This window comes from Epinephelus moara, chromosome 17 (assembly GCF_006386435.1).
Source record: "Epinephelus moara isolate mb chromosome 17, YSFRI_EMoa_1.0, whole genome shotgun sequence".
Lineage (NCBI taxonomy): Eukaryota > Metazoa > Chordata > Actinopteri > Perciformes > Serranidae > Epinephelus > Epinephelus moara.
This window is the reverse complement of record NC_065522.1, coordinates 14,289,728-14,310,535: the sequence shown is the minus strand read 5'-3', so window position 1 is coordinate 14,310,535 and position 20,808 is coordinate 14,289,728. Positions and strand designations below refer to the sequence as shown.

Below are 20,808 nucleotides of genomic sequence, written 5' to 3'. Positions count from 1 at the left end.
TGGGCGATATGATGGTATGTACCTTTGCAAAGGTGGAATTTTGTCCACCAGTAGGGTTCTGGCAACACCGTTTCTGCCGCAGGAGCTATTTGGGGCAGGCTATGTAGCAAATTAGGGCTGGTTTCTCATGATTCTCACGTGATTCTCATGTGATCACGTGATCTCACGAATCCAACTACCTCATGAGGTAACATGATTTTGGCAAGCATGAAGAGTCAGAGAGAAGTTGTTAATGCAGAGACCTGTAAAACTTGAACTGATTGTTCTCAGGAACCTTAAAGGACTGTTGTCTTATGCAAAGACGTTTTTTTTGTTTTGATCGAAATTTCAAATGAATGAAAATCAAATGTGACTAAGTACGGTATGGCTATTTAAAACCATTCCTTCAATCAATGTACAGAAAATCGTAACGTAAAATGACATATACATGACAGGAGAATTTAGCCATATCGTTCACCCCTACAGTACATTCAAGTACAGATAATGAAAGAAGGACAGAGAGACCGGAGATGTTACATTGTAGGAAATTCAAAAATTCAAGCATAAGCAATGTTCCTGGCATTAGCCTGGTCCCAAATAGCTAGTTGTTAGCACATAACGGGTATACTAACAAGGAAGTGCAATGTTGAGTGTGAGGTTGTTTGGATGAGCGGTTGTTGAGAAAGCTGCAAGTAGCAATAAGAAAGACTAAGCAATCAGTCCGTTGCTAACAGGCACTAGGTAATATTCATCTGGAGAAGTGACATTGGTATACTAAAGTTAAAGTAATGGAATTATGGTGGGATAGGACTGGAAATGACATAAGGTATATTACCCTGTGGGATTTGGTAGAAAGGTGGGTTGTCGAGAAAGTCATTTGAAAGGCTGTGGGTCTCATGAATCCCACTGGATTCCCATGGGATGGACAGTAATATAAGCCACGCAAACAGGTGCCATGAATGGTATCGGGCAAAAGAAAAGCAAAATTGGGAAGGACAGCATAAAAGAAATCACCCCTGTGTTACCTTCGAGTGGGCAATGGCCATCATCTGACTATGACCAAAAGAGAGCAAGGCTGTGCTTCAGGGACATACAGAGACAAAGAACATGCACATATTCCCTCACTATCACCCTCACTAAGCTGAGGAAAACAAAATTGCACACTGGGACAGCGTCCATCTTGGCTTCCACAGGTAAACCTTTTAGGACAAAATACAAAAGCAATAGCATGGGTAATTCTGATTCTGCTTGGTTGGAAATGTGAGTTGATGGACATACAAGTCCAGCGTGCTTTCTACAGGTAGGATTTTTTGGGACAAAATGGTAAAACGATGTCATACAAGGTTACCAATCAGAGTAGATGGAAATGTAAGTCGTTAAGAGCTTAATGGAACTATTTTGGAACAGAAGTCCATGTTTTGCACTCAAAGCAAACCACACAGTGTTAAAATACTGACAGGAACTCAGATCTGCACTGAAAAGTAGAGGCTTGATTCAATTTGTGTTACTGTCCATTGCAGTAGCTTCAGTTGGGTCAGGGCTCTACACGGACACCTCGGAAAGACACTGACACTGGGTGGCTGAGGTAGAGAAATGCGCATATTGAAAAGAGTCAGGTATAAAAGAGCCATCTGCCAGCTCTGGATCACAGGTAGAAATGGTTTTTACTTCACCACATGAAAGCTCCTGTCAGGCAGACTACTGAGGGAGCCATGTAGGGACATCAAATGTTAAAAAGATGGTTTTGATTTGAATTTGAATTATTAGAGTTCGCTTGAACCCTGCAGCTAACTCCACAGATACATGCCCATGACCAAATATTTCCTGTTTTATATCATTTCTGAGCACACCAAACAATGTCAGGATTCTGGCAGGCTTAATCACTGCAACTCTGGTGTTCCACTTCAGAGGTCATCATAACACAATACCTAAGGTCATATGGCAATGACCATGCCACTTCCTCTGGCCTCACCTGGACTTCCTCTCTGTGTGTTCATCCTGCCACCTCATGCTGATCCTTCCCTTCCCCGCCCAAATGTTTCCACTCAAGTTATGTGCGGCTCAACAGTGTTTTTCACCTGCTGCACTAATTAAATCCTTTTTTTATTTACTCCCTTCAGTGATGCCTCACTACTCTGAACATTAACTGGCGTCCACTGAGCTGAACTGAACCGAAAACAACAAGTATGTTTCATTTTGATGAAAGTCAAACGGCCTTTCTTGCTGCTTTGCTAACAGAGACATGACATGATCAGACATGATTCCTCAAAGATATTAAAGCGCTGTGAACTGGAGGAACTGATGGGGAAGCACTGACAAGCACCATCTAAAAATGAAATGTAGCTAACACTTCCTCTGACTGAATACGTTAACAGATACGCTGTTTTTTTTTCCCCTTTTAGCATGTCGTTGACAACATAATTCCCACACAGCGGCATCATTCTGGGTAACAAATCTTCTGGGTCTCAAATGATGTGCCTGTTGTATCACTTAGTGTGTACCTATGATCAGCTTATTTTACCATCAATAAATCACAAAACCAATATCTCACAGAGGATGCTACTAGGAAAAAAAATATGGACTTTAAACTGGCACGCTGCTGACATAATTGATGCCATGCGGGATGAAGAAAATGAAGAAAGCGTTAATCTCCTGTCGGTTACAACAAAGACTCGGCATCAACATTGCTCCACGCGGATATACTGTATCATTTTTCACATGTAAACAACACTGTCAATGATATTTCCTGTACTCGTACAGGGTGTTATGCTTTTTGGATCACAAGAATCATCACTTGTCTTCTCATCCACTGCTGCGTCTTAATCTGTTCCACTGAACTGGATGACACATTCGAGATATTTTTGAACATTTGGTACATCGCTTGCATGCATGTTGATTATTGGGTTGTTGATGACTCACTGCTGTTAAGAGGAAATGAGAATGGGTAAGAGCATTAGGAGGTGCTTGAGAGTAAGAGAGAGAAAGGAATACATACTGTAGGGTACGCATTCATATTGAACTTCCAGATATTTGTAGGTCCCCGGGCAAGGGTCAGGAAATACATCTGGTCCAGCCACAACAGCGCACTGGGTCCGGTTATTACATCTGCAAACAGAGGAAAGAGAAACAATAGCAACGTCAGACAATCTTGTCCGTCTGAATGGCCGCAATATACATCAGCACATTAGTCAGATGTTTACTGTGTGGTTAATGAAGTAGAAAGTATTTAATTCTGTAGCAGAGATTATGAAGATTAGGAAGCTTCACTGTTTATGGAGATGAGTCATCCCGTCTCTTTCCTTAAATACAACGGAACTGAGTAGGGTTTTCATATTTGGACACTTTAAAGGGGCCATCCATCATTTCTACACATCGGTTTCACTTTAATTTTCATGGGAAATGCTACACATCGTGTGTGAAAATAGACACTATCTTCTATGCCATCATGATCGCAATTGGCTTTGAGGCCACACGTTTTTTTAACCCGGAAGCCTGTATTGTATTGTATCCAAACTGGGGATGTTGCGTTTTTTTTAAATGACATACTATTCATACTAAGTGTGATGTAAATTTGAGTATGTACTGCACTCATACTGTAAAGCATGCAGATTTTGTGTGCGTGAGAAATGCCTGGATGTACACTACATGAGCAAGAGTTTCTGAGTATAAGACGTGAGCCTATTGAACAAACTCAACAGGCCCACAATGCATTTTGCCTCCTCAGATTGTGCATCAGTGGAGATTTTGAACCAGGCTAAAAGCTGTAAAGTTGCACTTTTTTTCCCAGACAATAAAGTAACTATTTAGATTTTATCGTTTATCCAAATAACACCTGTTTGGAAATTTGCTGCAACGTTTTTGTAGTTTTTGTCATTCTGGCCGTCACTCATGTGATACAGTCACAATACCCAAACTACCATACAATTCAGTATGCCTGAAGTAGATTTAGTATATCTCTATAAATTCATTTATTCAGTCATTCATTCATTTTCCATAACCACTTATCCTGTTAGGGGTCGTAAGATGGCTAGTGTCTATCCCTACTGACAGTGGGTGAAAGTTGGGGTACAGCCTGGACACGATGCCAGACTATTGCAGGGCTGACAAATAGAGACAGACAACCATTCACGCTTACATTCACACCTACGGCCAGTTTAGAGTCACTAACTCACCTGACGTGCATGTCTTTGGACAACAATACAGAGTATGCCAAAAATACCATGATGTTCTATAGCACCCAGTCGCATTTTGCAGTATCTAAACCAGCATTCCTTTCCGACTATTCTGACCCACAATCTTCTGTGCAGCGGAAGATACGTCACATCCACTGAGCTGCAAACTCATGACAGCTTGACAGCTCACTGACAGGGTATCAGAGTGACTGGTGACAAGTCAAATAGTAATAAAAGGAAGACTAATTAAGTAAACAAAATAATCATAGAAGTTACAGACAACAAAGGGACATAACTATTAAAAAAACAATAACAGAGAAATGCATAGCAAATGTAATTTCCTACATACATCGCAAAGTAAAAACTCTCCATCTCTGGTGAACTCAGTGAATAGCGTTTTCTTTTATCTCCAAGGTAACGGATATATGAACAAGAGGATCAAAGCTGTGTGCATACTGCATGCAACAGTACATGCTTTGTAAGCGCAGCTGCAGTACATACTAACAGTAAAAGAAAATTGCAATTCAGATCAAACCTGGTGCTCTTAGAATGTCATACTTTTTTCTTCATTTTGTCGGGAGTAAGCTCAACATGCAGATTGAGAATGCACACGTAGCATGCAAGTACGTGGTTTCGTACACAGCTATTGACATTTACCAGACCAGAAGGAGAGTCTCATGAAAGCAGCTATTAAGCTGCATTATAGGAAGTGTAGGATTCAGTGTTTTAGTGACTAAAAGTAGATAAGTTGATCTTTGCTGCTTTGATTTTGACTCTCGTGAGTCCCCCAACTTTATGAAATTTCAACAGTAATATGCTGCAGTACCCCTTTAAGGCAGTGAAGGTTAAACTAGGACAAGGGTTTTTCAGGCCAAGGACCCCTTGGCTGGAGAAGGAACCCCTTGCTATATATATACTGTATAAAAATAACATGCATATTAGCCTCAGACCGAGGTGTTGACCTGTATGTGCTTTTCAGGTAGGTGAGGGGGGAAACTCCACTTAATTGATTCATGTTAATGCGCATTTTCAGACATTTAAATTTTTGAAAAAAAAACAAACAAAAACAAAACAACTGTCAACAAACTATAAACAATAGCAGCACCCCTGCAGAAACTGTGAGGACCACTTGGCGGTTGTGGACCCCCTTTTGAAGACCCAGGAACTAGGACTGAATTTGAGGCCATATTGAAATTTTGGGGAATAGTATGAATTTTTGTTGAACAATGGATGTGCTGAGGTTTGACTATTTGCATTGTGAAATTTGGACTGGATCCGAGGAGTTATTGCATTTAAGTTGGCTGAAGTGTTGATGGTGGTATCTTGTATCTATGGACATCAGTATTTTTCTTGTAAACTCTTTACAAAATCTTTGCACAAGAGTTAATGTTGCATTTTGTGTATGCTGAGAGTCATGACTTACTGATGGACTACATACAGCGTACGGAAACGGTCTCAGATACCAGCGTGATTGAAGCAAGATAATTGAAAACATAGTATATTGGAGCAGAGTTGTGTGACATGTTTAATGCTGAGAAAGTTCACCCTTCTTTTGAGGTTCAGGAGACACTCTCATGGGTAAATTTATCTTTTTGTTGAGGGGTAGAGCTGGAAGTCATGGACCAAAAACCAGGCTTTAAACCATGTACAGGTTACATTGTTATTAATGCATGATGGATGGCAGTGGTGGTGGTGTGGAGGAGACAGAGGGGGGGTTAGACACAATCAACTGAGTGCGAAATCAGCTCCAACATGAAATGCAGGTCTTCATTAAAAAACACAATTATGGTGCCGGTGGTGTTCTCATGTGCCATTTTGTTTTTGGCAGTCATCAATCAAAGCCCCACTTCATATGCACAGAGAGCCTCTCGCCACACATAATAGCAACACTTATCTCACAACATTAACTCTTAAGCGTTCTGACAAGTATTGATCTGCCCGTGCTCTGCATCTGTTTGCAAAATGAAAAACAGGATATGAAGGTTGGTCCGGTCTCTATTTGAGCACCCATTGTGTGCGTGATCTCTGTCGGGCCTGCTGCTGCTGCGAGCTACAGTAGATACAGCATCGCTGTCTGTCAAATCTATCCTCATTTACGGACGACCATTATCCTGCGATATATAAAAGGTATTTATTCCCCAGCAAGGCCGTTCACAGTGTAAGTCTTGTGAAGGTCAAGGCGGGGTCTGACACAATGATTCATACGCCACAATTAAAGGATTCTCTACACCTTAATTAACATTGATTGGCTGCCCACTAATCAATCGAACCAGTGAGGGACAAGCAAAAAGGAGCCCATCTCGTTTCAAGCCAGCCCAGTAATGAGATATGGTCTGCCGAGTCTCTCCCACGCGAGCTTTATGGGTTCATGACCCTCCAACCGCCCCCCTCCATCACCCTCTGCCACTCACTGCACTCAGCTGTCTGCGGCCTGTCCCTGCCCATGAAGAGTTAATTCCCAGGCAGTAAATGCCAGTCAAATAAATAAGGGGTCAGGCCTATGAAACTGAGAAACAATTATCGAGGCAGCCTTCTCATCTCTTTCCTCCTCACTACCATTTCTGGTTTATTCTATTGAGAACTGGGAGGATTTGTAATCAGCAGGTGAGAACACAAGTTAAGATTAAGTGTCACAGAGAATTAGAAGTGAGATGGACAGAAGAGATGTAACTGGCTCCAGGTCAGAGCAGAGACATTAACACACACACTTGCATGAAAAGATAGTTGTTGGCTTGTTTTGTAGATGGACAACTGGATTCAGTGACGCTGCCCCAGAAGTTAAGCTCGGACCAAATCTGGATTTTTAATCATAGTTTGTAATAACTTCCTCTTGAGGGATTAAACATCATAATGTGTATTTAACGTGGATTGCAAACTTAATCCAGGCCTTAACATCTATCTTGACCCATATTCAAAAATCCCTTCTGTCATTGCTGTGCATTTTTACCTCTGCACACACACAAACACACACACACACACACAATACCCCACAATTCAGTTGTCCGACAGTGTCCTGAAGGCACCCGCGTGTTGTGGGGGAATAAAATAAGGCGGAGAAATAATTACAATTAGAGGTATCAAGTGCAAATCAATGGCGGAGTAGGAGGGGGATCGATTGCGGGAAAAGCTGCCCACGCCACGTGCCACGACGACTTCACAATTACCAATTAGCGAGATAATCAGGATTTCATCAGACACTTGGCTCCAATGGAGGTCTTTGAACTAGAGGGGGGGAGAGGGAAATGGATCCACTTTGAGTGACGTATTCAAATATGTATGGGAATATGTGTAAATTATGCACTATAGGAGGAAGAGCCCAGCAGGTGGTTAGAAGCAAGGCAGGCTAAATGCTCTAATTGGTGCCTCGCTGGAAGCTCCGGTTCCTCTGGCAAAAATGGTAAACAACAGACTGAAATGCACTCTTTCAAACACATAGAAGTGTTATACAACAATTCGGAGTGTTATCAGCAAACACTAAAGGATTACATCTGGATATAGCTCTCTATCAGAGCTAAGATTTGAAAAGAGGACACAAAGCTTGATTTTGCAATTTGGCCACCAACCACCCTCGTTTTTATCCGCATTCCCACTTTTCCTCCCATATAGTGTTTTTTTTTTTTTCCTCCTGTTCCCTCGTCTGCTGTTTGTTATAACTGGCAGATTAGAGCTCAGACTGCCAGCTGACGAGGGGAGATGTGGCACAAAGCACAAGAGCCCTATGTAAGCACAAACTGTAATGACTATAATCGCTGGCTGATCCTGCTGCTGCCTCTGATGGAAGTGGGTTGAGTCCCCTCAGTCTATTGACCACTAACACAGGACGGGGGAAAAAAAATAAATAAATGAATGGCTGAATAATTGAATCAATGAAATAAAAGAGAAAGAGGGGAAAAAAAAGACACAGCCAGTAGTCTAAGACAGGGACGGTGCAGCTGCTGTCAGAGCTAGACAGATTTGTCCACATTGGAGAGTAATAAAAGAAGAATTGGTGTGCACCACTGTTCCCTTTCAGAACTCCAGTGATTTATATCAGGAGGACAATACCGACCAAGTGGAAGAAGAGAAAGGTTCGCCAGATTCTTAAAGTTCAGGAGGAATAAAAATAAAATGCAATGCTGAATGTGCTTCCAACACACCAAATTGCTTTGAGTGATTTTCCATAGAATTCATATCAAAGACGTTTGCCTGGAGTAAGTCAAATACGAGCAGCAGACGGTTCAGCTGGCGTTCTGCATTAAGGCGACGCCTCTCTGTGGAGTTCTTCCTCAGTTTGTATATGTTTGATGAAACGGGCGCTGTCAGAGAGCGCAAACTCTCCATTTGCTTTCAGTTAGAAAGAGCAAACACAGCCAAAGTGCCCCACCTCCACGAAATCCACACACACACTCACACACACACACACACACATACACACATACACAGTGGTATTAATTCTTGTGTTAAAGGGAGACAAAGACACACAAGGTGCTTTAGGGACAAAGTGTTGTTTTACGTGCACACTGCGGTGTGTGTCTGTGTGTCAGGATGTGCACACACTTGTGCGAGTTTGTATTTGTAAGAAAGGGAAGGAGGGGAGTGGGGGGTGGGGGGGAGTGACGGACGGGTCAATATCCCCGTCCCTCTGCTGGGACCCATTACGCTTTAGTGATGGTCTTCACCACCCACGGTCGACTTCATTCATTATCTTTCTCAGCTGCACGTCGCGGCATCCATCTTTTCTCATTCAGCTTGTCTCCTGGCGCGGCACACGAAAAAAAAACAACCTTTAAAACTCCCATGAAAACCTCCGAGAAAATGTTACAAGGAGAAGGGGAGCAATGGCCGTGAGCACTGTGCGTTTAGCTCCGGAGTAAAACCAGGAAGTGTTTAAAGGTAGCTGTTGAGTGTCGTTTAGAGCGGGTCTTTTCAGAAAGACGAATTATCGGCCCCTGTGGAAGGCTGTTGTTCACACTGAGGAGCTTACTAAGGAGCATATGTATCAAGTTTTCTGTTGTGGAGCTGCGATATAATAATGTTTATTTTATATGGTCTAATTATTTGGAGGTACTTCAATGATACCCCAAGCTGGGGATTATCAAACAAACTTTAACAACATGCTTATGCTCTCTAAGTGCTGCTTCTGCTCGGCAGAGGGTCGGGTGATTGAATTCAGTGAAACTACACAGATGTTATTAACTCATCTGCTTAAGTGCTGCAGACCATTACTTAACAAAGGGGTGTTACTAGTGAGATAGTTATTTCTAACAAGATCATGTTTTGTTTGAAGTCACTACAGCTGGAAAATGGCAAAGCTATCCATAACTGTGTGCATCATCAGAAAGTACAACAGCATAATTTGCGCTTCATCACGAAATGGTAGTGGAAAGTCATTGTTGTGGGGACTGCTTATAAAGAGACATGAAAGAAAGGACAGCCTTGGCATTATATATGTGACCACATATGACTATTGCCCCTATTCAATAACATTTCCATGAGGTGTAACTGCTTACCACTGAGCCTTTGATACACAAGATGCCTGTCAGCCTAAAAGATATAGGTTTTTTTCTTTTTATAGATTATATGATAACTCCCAGAAAGAACCAAGCCAGTCACTGAGGCTGCTGATTGTAGCTACAACAGAAGCATTTGATTGCATCATCACAACAACTGTCACATAAACATATCAATCATCAGCGCAATCGCCAGAATAAATGTGGGCATTCTACATTTCTGCAAACCACAGATATTTTACTTTTGCACATTATTTTGTAGCGTATATGTTGAAACTTTATGTGTCTGTGGTAAATGTGTAGTTATGCTTACCGTAAAACTTCAGTTAATAGCCCAGGTTAATGTGCTTAAATCACTTAAGTAAAGACGCCTGTATTTGGCAGTTGGCACAGGCCTTTAATTCCTTTCACACAAAACTGTTTCTTAGGAAAACAGGGAAATAAAATAAAAGTGTTTATTTAAACCAGTATGAATATTACTTGTATAAAAATCAGGCATCAAATAGCATCAATTAGGAATCATTCATTTGATCTAGCTCCAACAGACAGCACATCAGAGAAAGGGTGTGTTGGGACACTCGTCTTACGGCACCTGAGTATTGTAGTATGTATCCTGTTAAAATAATCTTCACAACTTGGATTAATTTTCATGACAAACCCGGTTGATTCTTTTGATTGGAGCATGCTTACAGACTAAAGGAATATAAATAACTTTATGATATTTTCAGAGGTATGAACTCACCTCTTTTTTATCCATCTCTCATTTACCATGCTGGAGTGAATTACAGTTTTCTTTGGTGCTCATAGTTTCAGTAAAATGAGTGACTGAATTGTGGAGAATCTAACCGAGCTAACAATGTGTAGCATCTCCATATTGACGAAAGATTTAACATATATATTTGTATGCGTGATCTAAGCAGCTAAGTAACGTAAGGTCAAGTGGGTAGCCAACAACATTCAAAGTACTTCTATAAAAATGAACTGCTTGGCAACAGGACTCGGCGTCTAATTGAGACAGGCCTTTATTTGTCAAAATGTGTAGCCATTTTCATTGAATTGTTACGGTTGGCACAAAAACCAAGGAAGACACCATGTTTTTGCCTAAATGCTGCAATGTCTCACAAAAAATGGTTTTGAGGTTTGTTAGTCTTAAACAGCGGTCTGCAACTTGGCACCCATCCCACCTAAGAGTCACGCCATCCACCATCTCCTCCACCTCCCTGTGACAAAGTTAGCTCATATACAAGTAATCACACCTACTTTGCTTTAGAGATGTTATTATGATGTGTATAAAATGTACAAATGTTATGTACCTGTGGTTTGCAGGAACCTATAATACAAATATTTTCTTCTGGAGACGTGGCTGCAATCATCCCAGAATAAATCCCACTGACCATTCACAGCAGACTGGGCTACTGGGGAGGCGGGACATAAGCCCAAACACAGTGTATGTGTTTCCGACAGAGGTGCTGCAGAAATAGGCAGTAAAAGAAAAAGAAAAAAAGTGATTTTTGAACATTAAATCGCAAAATCTTTTCCACTAGACTCCAATATTACAAATGTAACCCCAAAATTAGCATGTGACAAGTTGTGAAAAAGGTTTACTAGTTCCGTATACTTGCATATATGTTTGTGCAAGGCTGTTTTTCCAGTCTTGTCTTGACAATCTATATTACCTGTTTCTACTGACAGCTCTATGCATCACATAGTATGCATACTGCATTGCTGGCTACTGACCAGCTCTGTCATAGCAGACAGGGGTCAAATGGTGGAGAGCAACTTGGAAGTGTTCATACACTTACCCTTAAGAGTTTCCTTCCTCGTGTCAGGACGCAAACGGACACCTCTTTAGTAAGAAATAACCTTTTAAACCCACATGTTGTATGTGAGGCCGAAGGGTAATATTACAACCTACACATGTATATATAAATGTTGACAAATGGTCTGTTATGGCACTACTGAATCCACCAAACGAATTCCGTTGCTATTCTAAAGCTGAGGAGTTTGTTTCCAAAACACCTCGGGAGCCGCTAAATGCAGATTAGACAGCAGAAGAGGAAGACGGTGAATGTATACAACATAAATACAATGGGGGAGTGTGGGTGTGGAGTACTTAAACTGCATCGCTGAAGGGGCTCACTGTTCTCAAGTGCTTAAGTTCACATGGCACCGCGCAAACACGGGTGAACATCTGCTCGCGAACGCATGCATGCACCTACATGCTCAACCGATGACGGATCAATGTGAGCAGTCACAGTTGCCTACTGGGTGGCTTTAGCAACGTGCTACAAAAAAACGAAGGGGAAAAACACCACGCTCTGTCACACTGTTTGTACAAACACTACAGGTGACAAAACATCAGCCATATTCCTTTTTTATAGGATTAACTATTTGGAACTAAGCAGAAATGAATAAAGTGGCAAGCGACTGTTGAGTATAGAAAAGATGGAGTGTTTATGTGCATGAGCTATATGGACGACCTTTATCCGGCTCTATTAGGTATGGAATAAGACTTTCATTACGGATGGTCAAACAAAGGTCAAGATTGATCATCTCTCACAAACTACTTCCACAGCTTACATAAATTCAATGCCATTTTTCAAAAAAAAAAAAATAGCATCTTGAGCTCATTTTTTCCCCCGTCCTGACAAGCATAATCCCTCTTAGCCATTCACACAGATTAGTAGCTTTCATAAGATTTTTACATCACACAGTTTTCCCTCTCTCTAATATTGTATTTGGTAGATAAGCCGCGGTTCATCCCGATGCAACAACAAGCTGAGAGAGATGCAGTGGCACTAAGGCACTGCGACTGGATGTGGGGAGATGATCAACTCGAGCACTGGCTTCTCGACTATTTTAAAAATCTGAGTTCATACTGAGAATTTATGGATGTGGGCGATATATGGATTCATCTATGAGGTCCTTTGCTTGGCTACGGTCCAAGAGCCTAAAGTGAAGCACGAGCTCAGCCTCATAAACACATGCTTTCCCTGTTTCGCCGCGTGTTTGGGAGAGTGGGCACTTTCACCGAGGTGATGACTAAAACAATATTCTGTAACTGAGAGGAGAGATTGGGCTTGTTTATGGCTCACGATGATGGATGAGACAAATATAAACAACGGTCAAAACATTTTCCATCTCTGATTTGTTCTATTTGTACATTTCCCCACTTACTGAGGCCCACACCACGAAGTAATCCTGCTTCGTGATTTGTTTTCTTTACAGTTTATGTACCTTTTATTACCACTTAGTTTGGAGAGGAAATGTATCCAGGGTTTTTTCTTTAGCACATCTGAGCTTGTGGTGCCTGTTTATTCATCAATGTGTATTCAACACCAGTGTCAGCTATATGGAAACAGTCTGTAGGGCAAAGACTAATGCGCACAGCAGTGGTCAAGACAAGTTCAAGCTGCCGATGTTCAGTCCTCCAGCGAAATGTAGACCCTGAATGCAGCACAGCAGCCAGGGTTTCTTCATATGTTGGTGTGTACATTATGTAGGGAGGCACTAATTGTGAAACTCTGGGCGAATACCAATAGCAATGTTTATAGTAACAATTTGGCCGATAGCCAGTACTGATGGTTTCCATTTTTTACTCAACTCTCTTTTTGTGCCAGGGAAACAAATAAATTCACATTTTAAAAAATGAAATGAACTACTTTAAAGTCATACAGCCCTTCATTACACTATCTTTGAATGGATCTTGAATAACCGGACATAAACTTTCACATGAAAAACATCTTCAAAATAAGTGCTTAAAAAACTTATAAATATATATATATATATATATATATATATATCTCATGAGGAAGGTATAATTAACCTTTGCCTGATACTTAGTCTTCCAGAAAAAGAGCCTGAACGCATCATAATGTAACTCAATCTGCTCTCCTTAGCTGTTAGTTCTAGCCACCGACTGCTAACAGCTAGCATTAACTAGCTCTCCTTCTGCTGACGTCAGCACAGATTTGTCGTTCACAATGTAGCATCATCGGTAAATAATTAGGGTGGGTCCTTTTGTCCCAAAGGCATCAAGCGGAAGATCTCGGTTTGTCTAAAGCGCGTTCTCTATTGTCCCTAAGACAATGTGGCAATGTTAGCTTAGAGCCCTGCTTTTCAGCCTGTGCAAAACTATTGTGACACAACAGAAAAACATCGGCCACTGGCATTGGTGAATGTCATCTTATTTGCCAATAGGTGGATGGTAGTCAACAAGGTAAATACTGGCAGATACCGAAGTATTATGTGGTATTTAAATTATCGCAAATACCCATTTTCATTAGTTTACCGTTCTTTCATTCACTAATTTTATGAACCGATAATTTACTGACCACAAACAATCACAAATAAATCATTTAAAATATAAATTTATCATTTCCTTATTCAAATTGTTCACATAAAAAAAGTCTCAAATCGTATTTTTGTTGAGTTGCAAGATAATTTGTCTTTTGGACTAAGGAGAAGAAAAAACTTAGACTTGGTTGCAGAGACTTTTCCAAGCTGGAACTTTGTCAGGCCACACATGGATTTGAGGTCGGGCCAGACAAAGGTCATCACCTCAGGGGATTCATTCCTCCCATGATGAACGCTGCTTCTGAGGTGGAATTTATTTTCCTCAGGTTGGCCGCTGTTCTCAGTGAGGTCTAAACTGTAGGGTGTTTCATGAGAGCAGAGACGTTTTCACTGACACCACAGCGGCTGATCGGCTTTGGTAAACATTTCGTGAACGGACGTTTCAGAGGAGCGATCCTAGCTCTTAAAAGACATTTATCAAAAGAAGCAAAGAGCAAATTGAAGTCACTCAGTTCAACCTGCTGTGTTTTGATATTTCACTGATTAATAAAGAGCATTTTGACCTGATTTACGCAGGATGTAACCGGACGAGAAAGGCCCTTAGAGATTTCATATTCTATCTGCTTTGCTTTGGGGCACTGATGACTGCTGCTGAATCTCAAATGAGTCCCAGAAATTTGAATAGGACGCCGAGTAAGTTTGAGCGGTTGAAAAGGAGGACGAACCTCTGAGCTCCACAGTAGATGTTTACTTCACCTTTAGCCCTAACAGCTTGCTCCAAACCACTCTGCTATTGCAAGTCGAGAGCTGAGACAAAGGGAAATGAAATACTTTTGCAGCTTAGTGGAAGTGCATGGACGTAAGCGTGCTCTGTCTGACGAGTATATGGATTCAGCATTGATTATGACCACAGGCAGGATAAAGTTAGCTTCGTGTTTTTGTTTTCAGGGAATACTTATTAGAAATACTTCTTTATGTGAGCCCTGGGACACATCAGACTTGAGAACCACTGCAATTTCTTCGCGAGCATTTTGAATATGACTCCTCCTCTTGTTATTTTGAAGAAGTAATCCCACCGCAGACAGATCAAACTTGCTCAGCTCCCCTCTTTGAAATTAATCCATCTATTTTGGTGCCACAACAGGTATTAGGTGATGCAATTTCTCTCACCACCTGAAAGGTCAATCCGTGATTCTGCACATGCTGTAGACATCTATCTGGCTGTGCACACCGAAATTCCATTAAAGTATGAATTTGGCACATGCTGGAGAGGGCTGGGGGAGTTGGAGTCTTCCAAATTCAACATTAGGGGGAGAGAAAAAAAAGAATTACTGATCTGAGTAAATCCAGTAAAACTGCTTTTATAAGGGGAGTGCAGTTAGAGTTTATACTGCAAGTGTATTGTTTGAATTATACAATAAAAGGTTGGCCTCGAATGATAATTAATTTAGAGTTTAAGAGTTCATATTGCCGCAGTTCAATTGTACTCTCTCACATGGCGGTGATATACAGCAGTTCTTTTCGAGACAATAGCGATGAATTCCCTTTGACATCAACGCTAGACTCTTTTCATAAACGCATTCACATGTGCAGCTTATCTCCATTCTCAAGGCAGGCACCCAGCGAGTGGTCGTATGGAGCACAGACATGAGTGTCTGAGTTCTATCTCAAAAGGGCAAAGATAAACTCCACAGAATAATCCTCAGCCGTTCCCTCGGATGTCAGGAGATACACATCTTCTTGAAAATTGCGCAGCTCAAATGAGAGCAAAGAACAATGTTTTATTTAAACGCGATAGTGATTCCAAGTTCAGCAAATATTAGTTTAAAACTCTCTGCCGCAGCCTCGTAGCCAGAGTGGAAATTCCAATAAATAATGCATCATGTGCGCTCTATTTTCTTTGCTTTATCCTGTGAATCAACTGAATCCACCACTAATGTTTACAGAAACTATATATTCGCCACACAGACGATCACCATTATCATCAGCGCTCCCTTTATGTGCTGTGGTCTTAATTAGAGAAATGGCTGGAAAGCTGAGTTGTATGTAAATTATGTCATCACACATACAGACATATATGATTTATATGACGCAGTAGCGACGGCGGCGGTTAATTAAAATGCCAGCATGAGCACTGCTCTCATTTAAAACAAGGCAACGGGGATTTCTGCTGTGGAGGACTGACAACTCAACATACAATTCGTGACACTTCATAAGATACAATATCATTCCCTGTGGGGTGGCTGTTTCCCTCACTTATGATCAGTAAGTAACATGTCAATTGCACCGTATGGATGGCATTTCTAATAGCAAAACAACCTCAATAAAGGTCTCAACCTGGAGAGTAATTTGTATGCATGAAGTCATTAGAAGCAGTGGGCCTATTATTTTAAGACGGATTATTACTAAGTCAAAATGGGTAAAAAGAAAAGTTATTTCCACCTGCTTCAGGACAATAGTTAATTAAGACATGTTTTGAAATCTGTTGCTATGAGAAGAATAGGCATTGATTGGAAAAGCGCTCTCACTCCTACTCCACTTACAGGCACCCACACCGCCGAGCTAACCTGCTGACACTGATATTCATTACGCAAGCCTAAAAACATATTTTTCAATACATCTCCTCCATTAAAAGTAAACAAATAAATAAAGCCCAGCGTGTGATTTAAATATCTGTCTTTCTGTCAAAAACAGGAAGCGCCTAATCTCTGGGTATGTGTATGTAAATCATAACGCCCACAGGGGCTCTCCAGGTGCCTGTACGGAGGCAGAAGGGAGGATTGAAATGTGCAATAACTTCACGAATCGATTTGTTTGGTGGGTGAGGCTTATTCACTGGGGCCTGCCCGTCTAATGATTTACGATTTCTAGGATGAATTTTTCTATTCTTGCCAACAAATGATGCTGCTCCCTATCTTCCTGGTGACGCTTGATTTATCTCCCAGCGAAGGCCCTCAGGGACTTTCAGCCAGTAGGCCCATTTTAGGCTAAGCCTCATTCCAGTGGGAATGTGTAAAAGTGAGGATTGGGTCATATTTTTCTTACAACTGCAGTCATATGAATATTAATGTGTCACATACTGAAGAAAAACAATAATTTGATGTGCCACGTGTGAAGTAAGATTTCTGATTGGCATGTTGCTGCGTGCACATGTGTGTGGCTAAATTGAAGTGCTGTATGTATGAGCACTAGCATCTCTGCAGGCAGGCTGGAGCGCACACAAACATGCACATGCATTCACACACTCAATATACTCTTTCCTTCAACATAAAGGAATCCATCCTGAAATATTCCAGTGACAGGCCCCATTGAATTGCTGACCAGGGTTAGCCTTTTGAACCATTCCTGCTGAGACTCTGAGCCCATCTCAAGAGCATCTCTGCAAGCGTCAGATTCTTCAGCCAGATACCCAGTGGAGCCACTGCTGTGCTGGCCTTCACACTGACGGATGGGGAATAAAAACAGAGAGGCAGAAATGCCACAGCTTTGACTTTTCAAGGCATCAAGTCCTGTTTGTTACGCACAAAGAGCGACGTCTGCTGCTGGTTCGAGTCAAAGGAGTTCTTTGGGGAGCTTATGTGGCTGCGTGCACTGCGCAGCGACAACAAAAAAGATTCTAATCCTTTCGTTGGACCATTATTCAATCTCTATTTTGGAAAATTGGAGGAAATTCTGAGGTTTGTCAGAACAAAGAATACAAAAATACCCACAGCAGCACTCAAATAGAATAGCACTCCATTCTCTGTATTTATAATCTACACACAAATCAATAAGCATACTGTATCACTGATCCCCCTCTGCCATCGCTCTCCCTCTTTCACTTTCTCAAGCACACACACACACACACACACACACACCAAGGCCTGCCTTTAAGCACAGATTTTTCATTTCCAGTCGCTGTCACCATGGTAACTTCCAATGTCCGACTTGGGCCAGTATGTGCTTCCAGCACTTTCCTTCTTCAAAGCCCTTTTTCAAAGCCTAAACCCGCATTGCTTCACTGACGGTCACCCATAGTGCTTCGCTTCTAGGAGGGCGTTTAGCCGCTAATTACCTCATATGACAAAGGCACAAATAGGTGCCTCTAATAACAAGCCACTCTATCTATACAAACCACAAGGTTAACAATAAATAAACCTCTCTTCACAGCTGCTGTTTCATAATCCTTCAAGTGCAGAAAACAGAATGAAAAAGACGGAGCATGACCTTGCAGGTTTTTAACCAGCCATTTCAAAAGCGTATGTTTACATGTTCACCCTTTTTGTACATTCAAAATGGCCACCCTTGTTGCCATGAAGAAGGATGTCTTGGCAGAGCCACCCGAGCGACAATCAAATATTCCTGTGTTGACCGATCGATGCGAAAGCCCCCCCTCCCTCGACCTTCCTCATTCACATCTCAATAATGAAAGACGAGCAGGGGTTATGAGTAACCTTAGCGTTCGATACAGGAGGGGTCAGGCGTCGATCGCTCGGCAAGGGTCCAGGCTTGCATTGGCATGCAGGAAATCACCACGGGTCTTAAGGAATTGTCCTGAAGGAAGCATGGTTGGGATTAAAAGATTGGGTTTGACTGAACTCTCCTGTCCCCTGTGTCAATATGCCCAAGGTACTGTCAGTCACAACTTCAGTCTGAGGGGAAAGTAATTTACTGGCCTATAAAGGCACAAAGACTCTAATTCAGTACAAGATGTATCAATTACATTGATGGCAGGATGGCAGCGGTGGCAAAATACACCTTGAGTATCATTATACAATATTTTACATTTGAAAGATCTTAATTAAGATAGAAGACATTTTTTAAAGGCAAACATTAATTATAAATCTGTAGAGGATGATTACAACATTATATGCGAATGTCACAGTTGATTAGAGCTGCAACTAATGATTATTTCCATTATCGATTATTCAGTCAAAATGTTTCCTATTAATTGTTTAGTCTATAACAAGACTTTTCAAAGTTTGACACTGTGGTCCTCCCTTAGACAAAACTGAGAGAACTTCATTGTATTTGTTTACATTTAGAGCCAAATTGCCACCATCTAAAGTAGGTTGAATTAGTTATTACATTGCTTTTTGCAGTGTACCAATGGATGCACAGACAACTATCACTGGAACAATGTAATACTGAAGAAAACATAAAAATGCCATGATTGTCAGGCAAGTTGAGGAGTTTTAAAGGAGCTCTATATGATATTTAGAGTGTATCTTCAGAGGTTGTCTCCACACGGCTCTCAACAAGGCGGTGGCTGAGCTGACAGCTAGCAACTAATTGTGCTAGCAGCTAACAGCGCTAACAGCATGAACAGTGCTAGAGCTGATAGTGTTAACCGGGGTGCTGCACTTCTGCAATGACGCCATCCTGATGTCAGCGGGAACCACCATATGAGCAATGTGGAAGGAGCGGCGGTGATTAGCTAGCCAGTGGGATACACATATGCAATCACATGCACGTGCGGCTGGACCACCTATACCACAACAAAGAATGGCTTCTTTGCGTAAGAAATCATACACTGGTGTGCTGTCAAGATGGAGGGCAGGAAAACTGGAGGTAAAGACTACCAGCACTGCCCAAACGCCTATGATCTGTGCTGTTTACGACTGTTCCAATAGATCAAAACTTTAGCCTAGGGTGGATTTAACTAATTTCAAATGTAAACCTTATAACGTTGTGTTAAACATGCCACGAGTTGGATGTAATTTCATGTATACTGTGACAACTTCTCCATGTTTTTAGCCACAAACTAGATTTTTCACCAGACCTGTGGGAACGGACGACCTTGTAAGCAGAAGACAGTTGGCTAACGTTACCTAATAACATTAGCCTGATGACAGAACATCCATGTACAGAGTTGAAGAACGAAACACAGTTACACTCAAGCACATTTACTCACCCAGCCAAACACAACACGACAGTAGTTTAATTCGTGGACACAACTGCACACAAAAAAGTTACAGTTCACTAGACTCTTGTAGGCTTTCATCGGTTCACTGTGTAACATTAGTAACGTTACGAGGTCGAGGTTCATCCAGGTTCTTTTTTGTAGTCACTTTCCTCTATATCCAATTTACACAGTATATGCATTATTTCCTGTATCTGGATTTTGTGCATTATAAGAGTCACATGATTGCAAACAACCTATAGCGAAGCTTGAACTGCAACACACACATAGCTGCTATACAGTATTAATGGTATATTTATATCACATAGAGCTCCTTCAAGGACTGTGTCTATTCTATGATTTCTACACAGATTTTGTTTTATTAAGACCTTAGTAATCTTCTATCAATCAACTAACCACTTAACTGAGTCATTGCTAAAGCACTACAGTCAATTTTCTGCTTTAAAAATGTGTGGAAACATTACAAGCTCTCTACTTTAATAACATCTTCCCCTGTAGCTTTAATCCTGAAACCCTACATCGTGAGCACTCGGTGTGCCTGCTTCAGATTTATGCAGAGCTTTCGTTTGACAGACCAGGAGTGCAAGCAAGGTGAACAAGGAGAGAACAAGAAGTACAAAGACTGATATAGTTCTGGCCCTTTCCTGTACCGGCAGAGGTGACAAGGCGATCCTTGTATTTCACCCCACGCAGCACCACTGTCCCATTGAATTTGTCAAGGGAAGTCAAGACATTTAGCTGTCTTTTAACTTCTCTTCCATACCAACAGGTCTCCTGAGATACAGCCTGAGGAGGAGGGGAGTCGCATTCTGGTGGAAAACAAAGTCTAGAGTGTGTCATCCTGTCTGTTTGTTTCTGCTCGGCTTGCTTCCCAACTCCGGTATGTATTCGGTGTCAACGTCTGTTTGTAGCAGAAGATTTATTGCAAAACACTTTGAAAAATGACAGTTTTTTGGAGCGCACTTTGTTG

At 41.5% G+C, this 20,808-nt stretch overlaps 1 protein-coding gene across 6 annotated transcripts in view; it reads right to left on the bottom strand.

Moving 5' to 3' along the window:
• The window catches only part of LOC126403954 (adhesion G protein-coupled receptor L3-like), a 278,598-nt gene that overhangs the window by 127,238 nt on the left and 130,552 nt on the right, over positions 1 to 20,808 (bottom strand). For all 6 annotated transcript variants that reach the window (XM_050066833.1, XM_050066834.1, XM_050066836.1 and 3 more), the window contains exon 5: positions 2,975 to 3,084. In XM_050066833.1, coding sequence (XP_049922790.1) covers positions 2,975 to 3,084 — 110 coding nt within the window. The remainder of the gene's footprint in view (positions 1 to 2,974; positions 3,085 to 20,808) is intronic.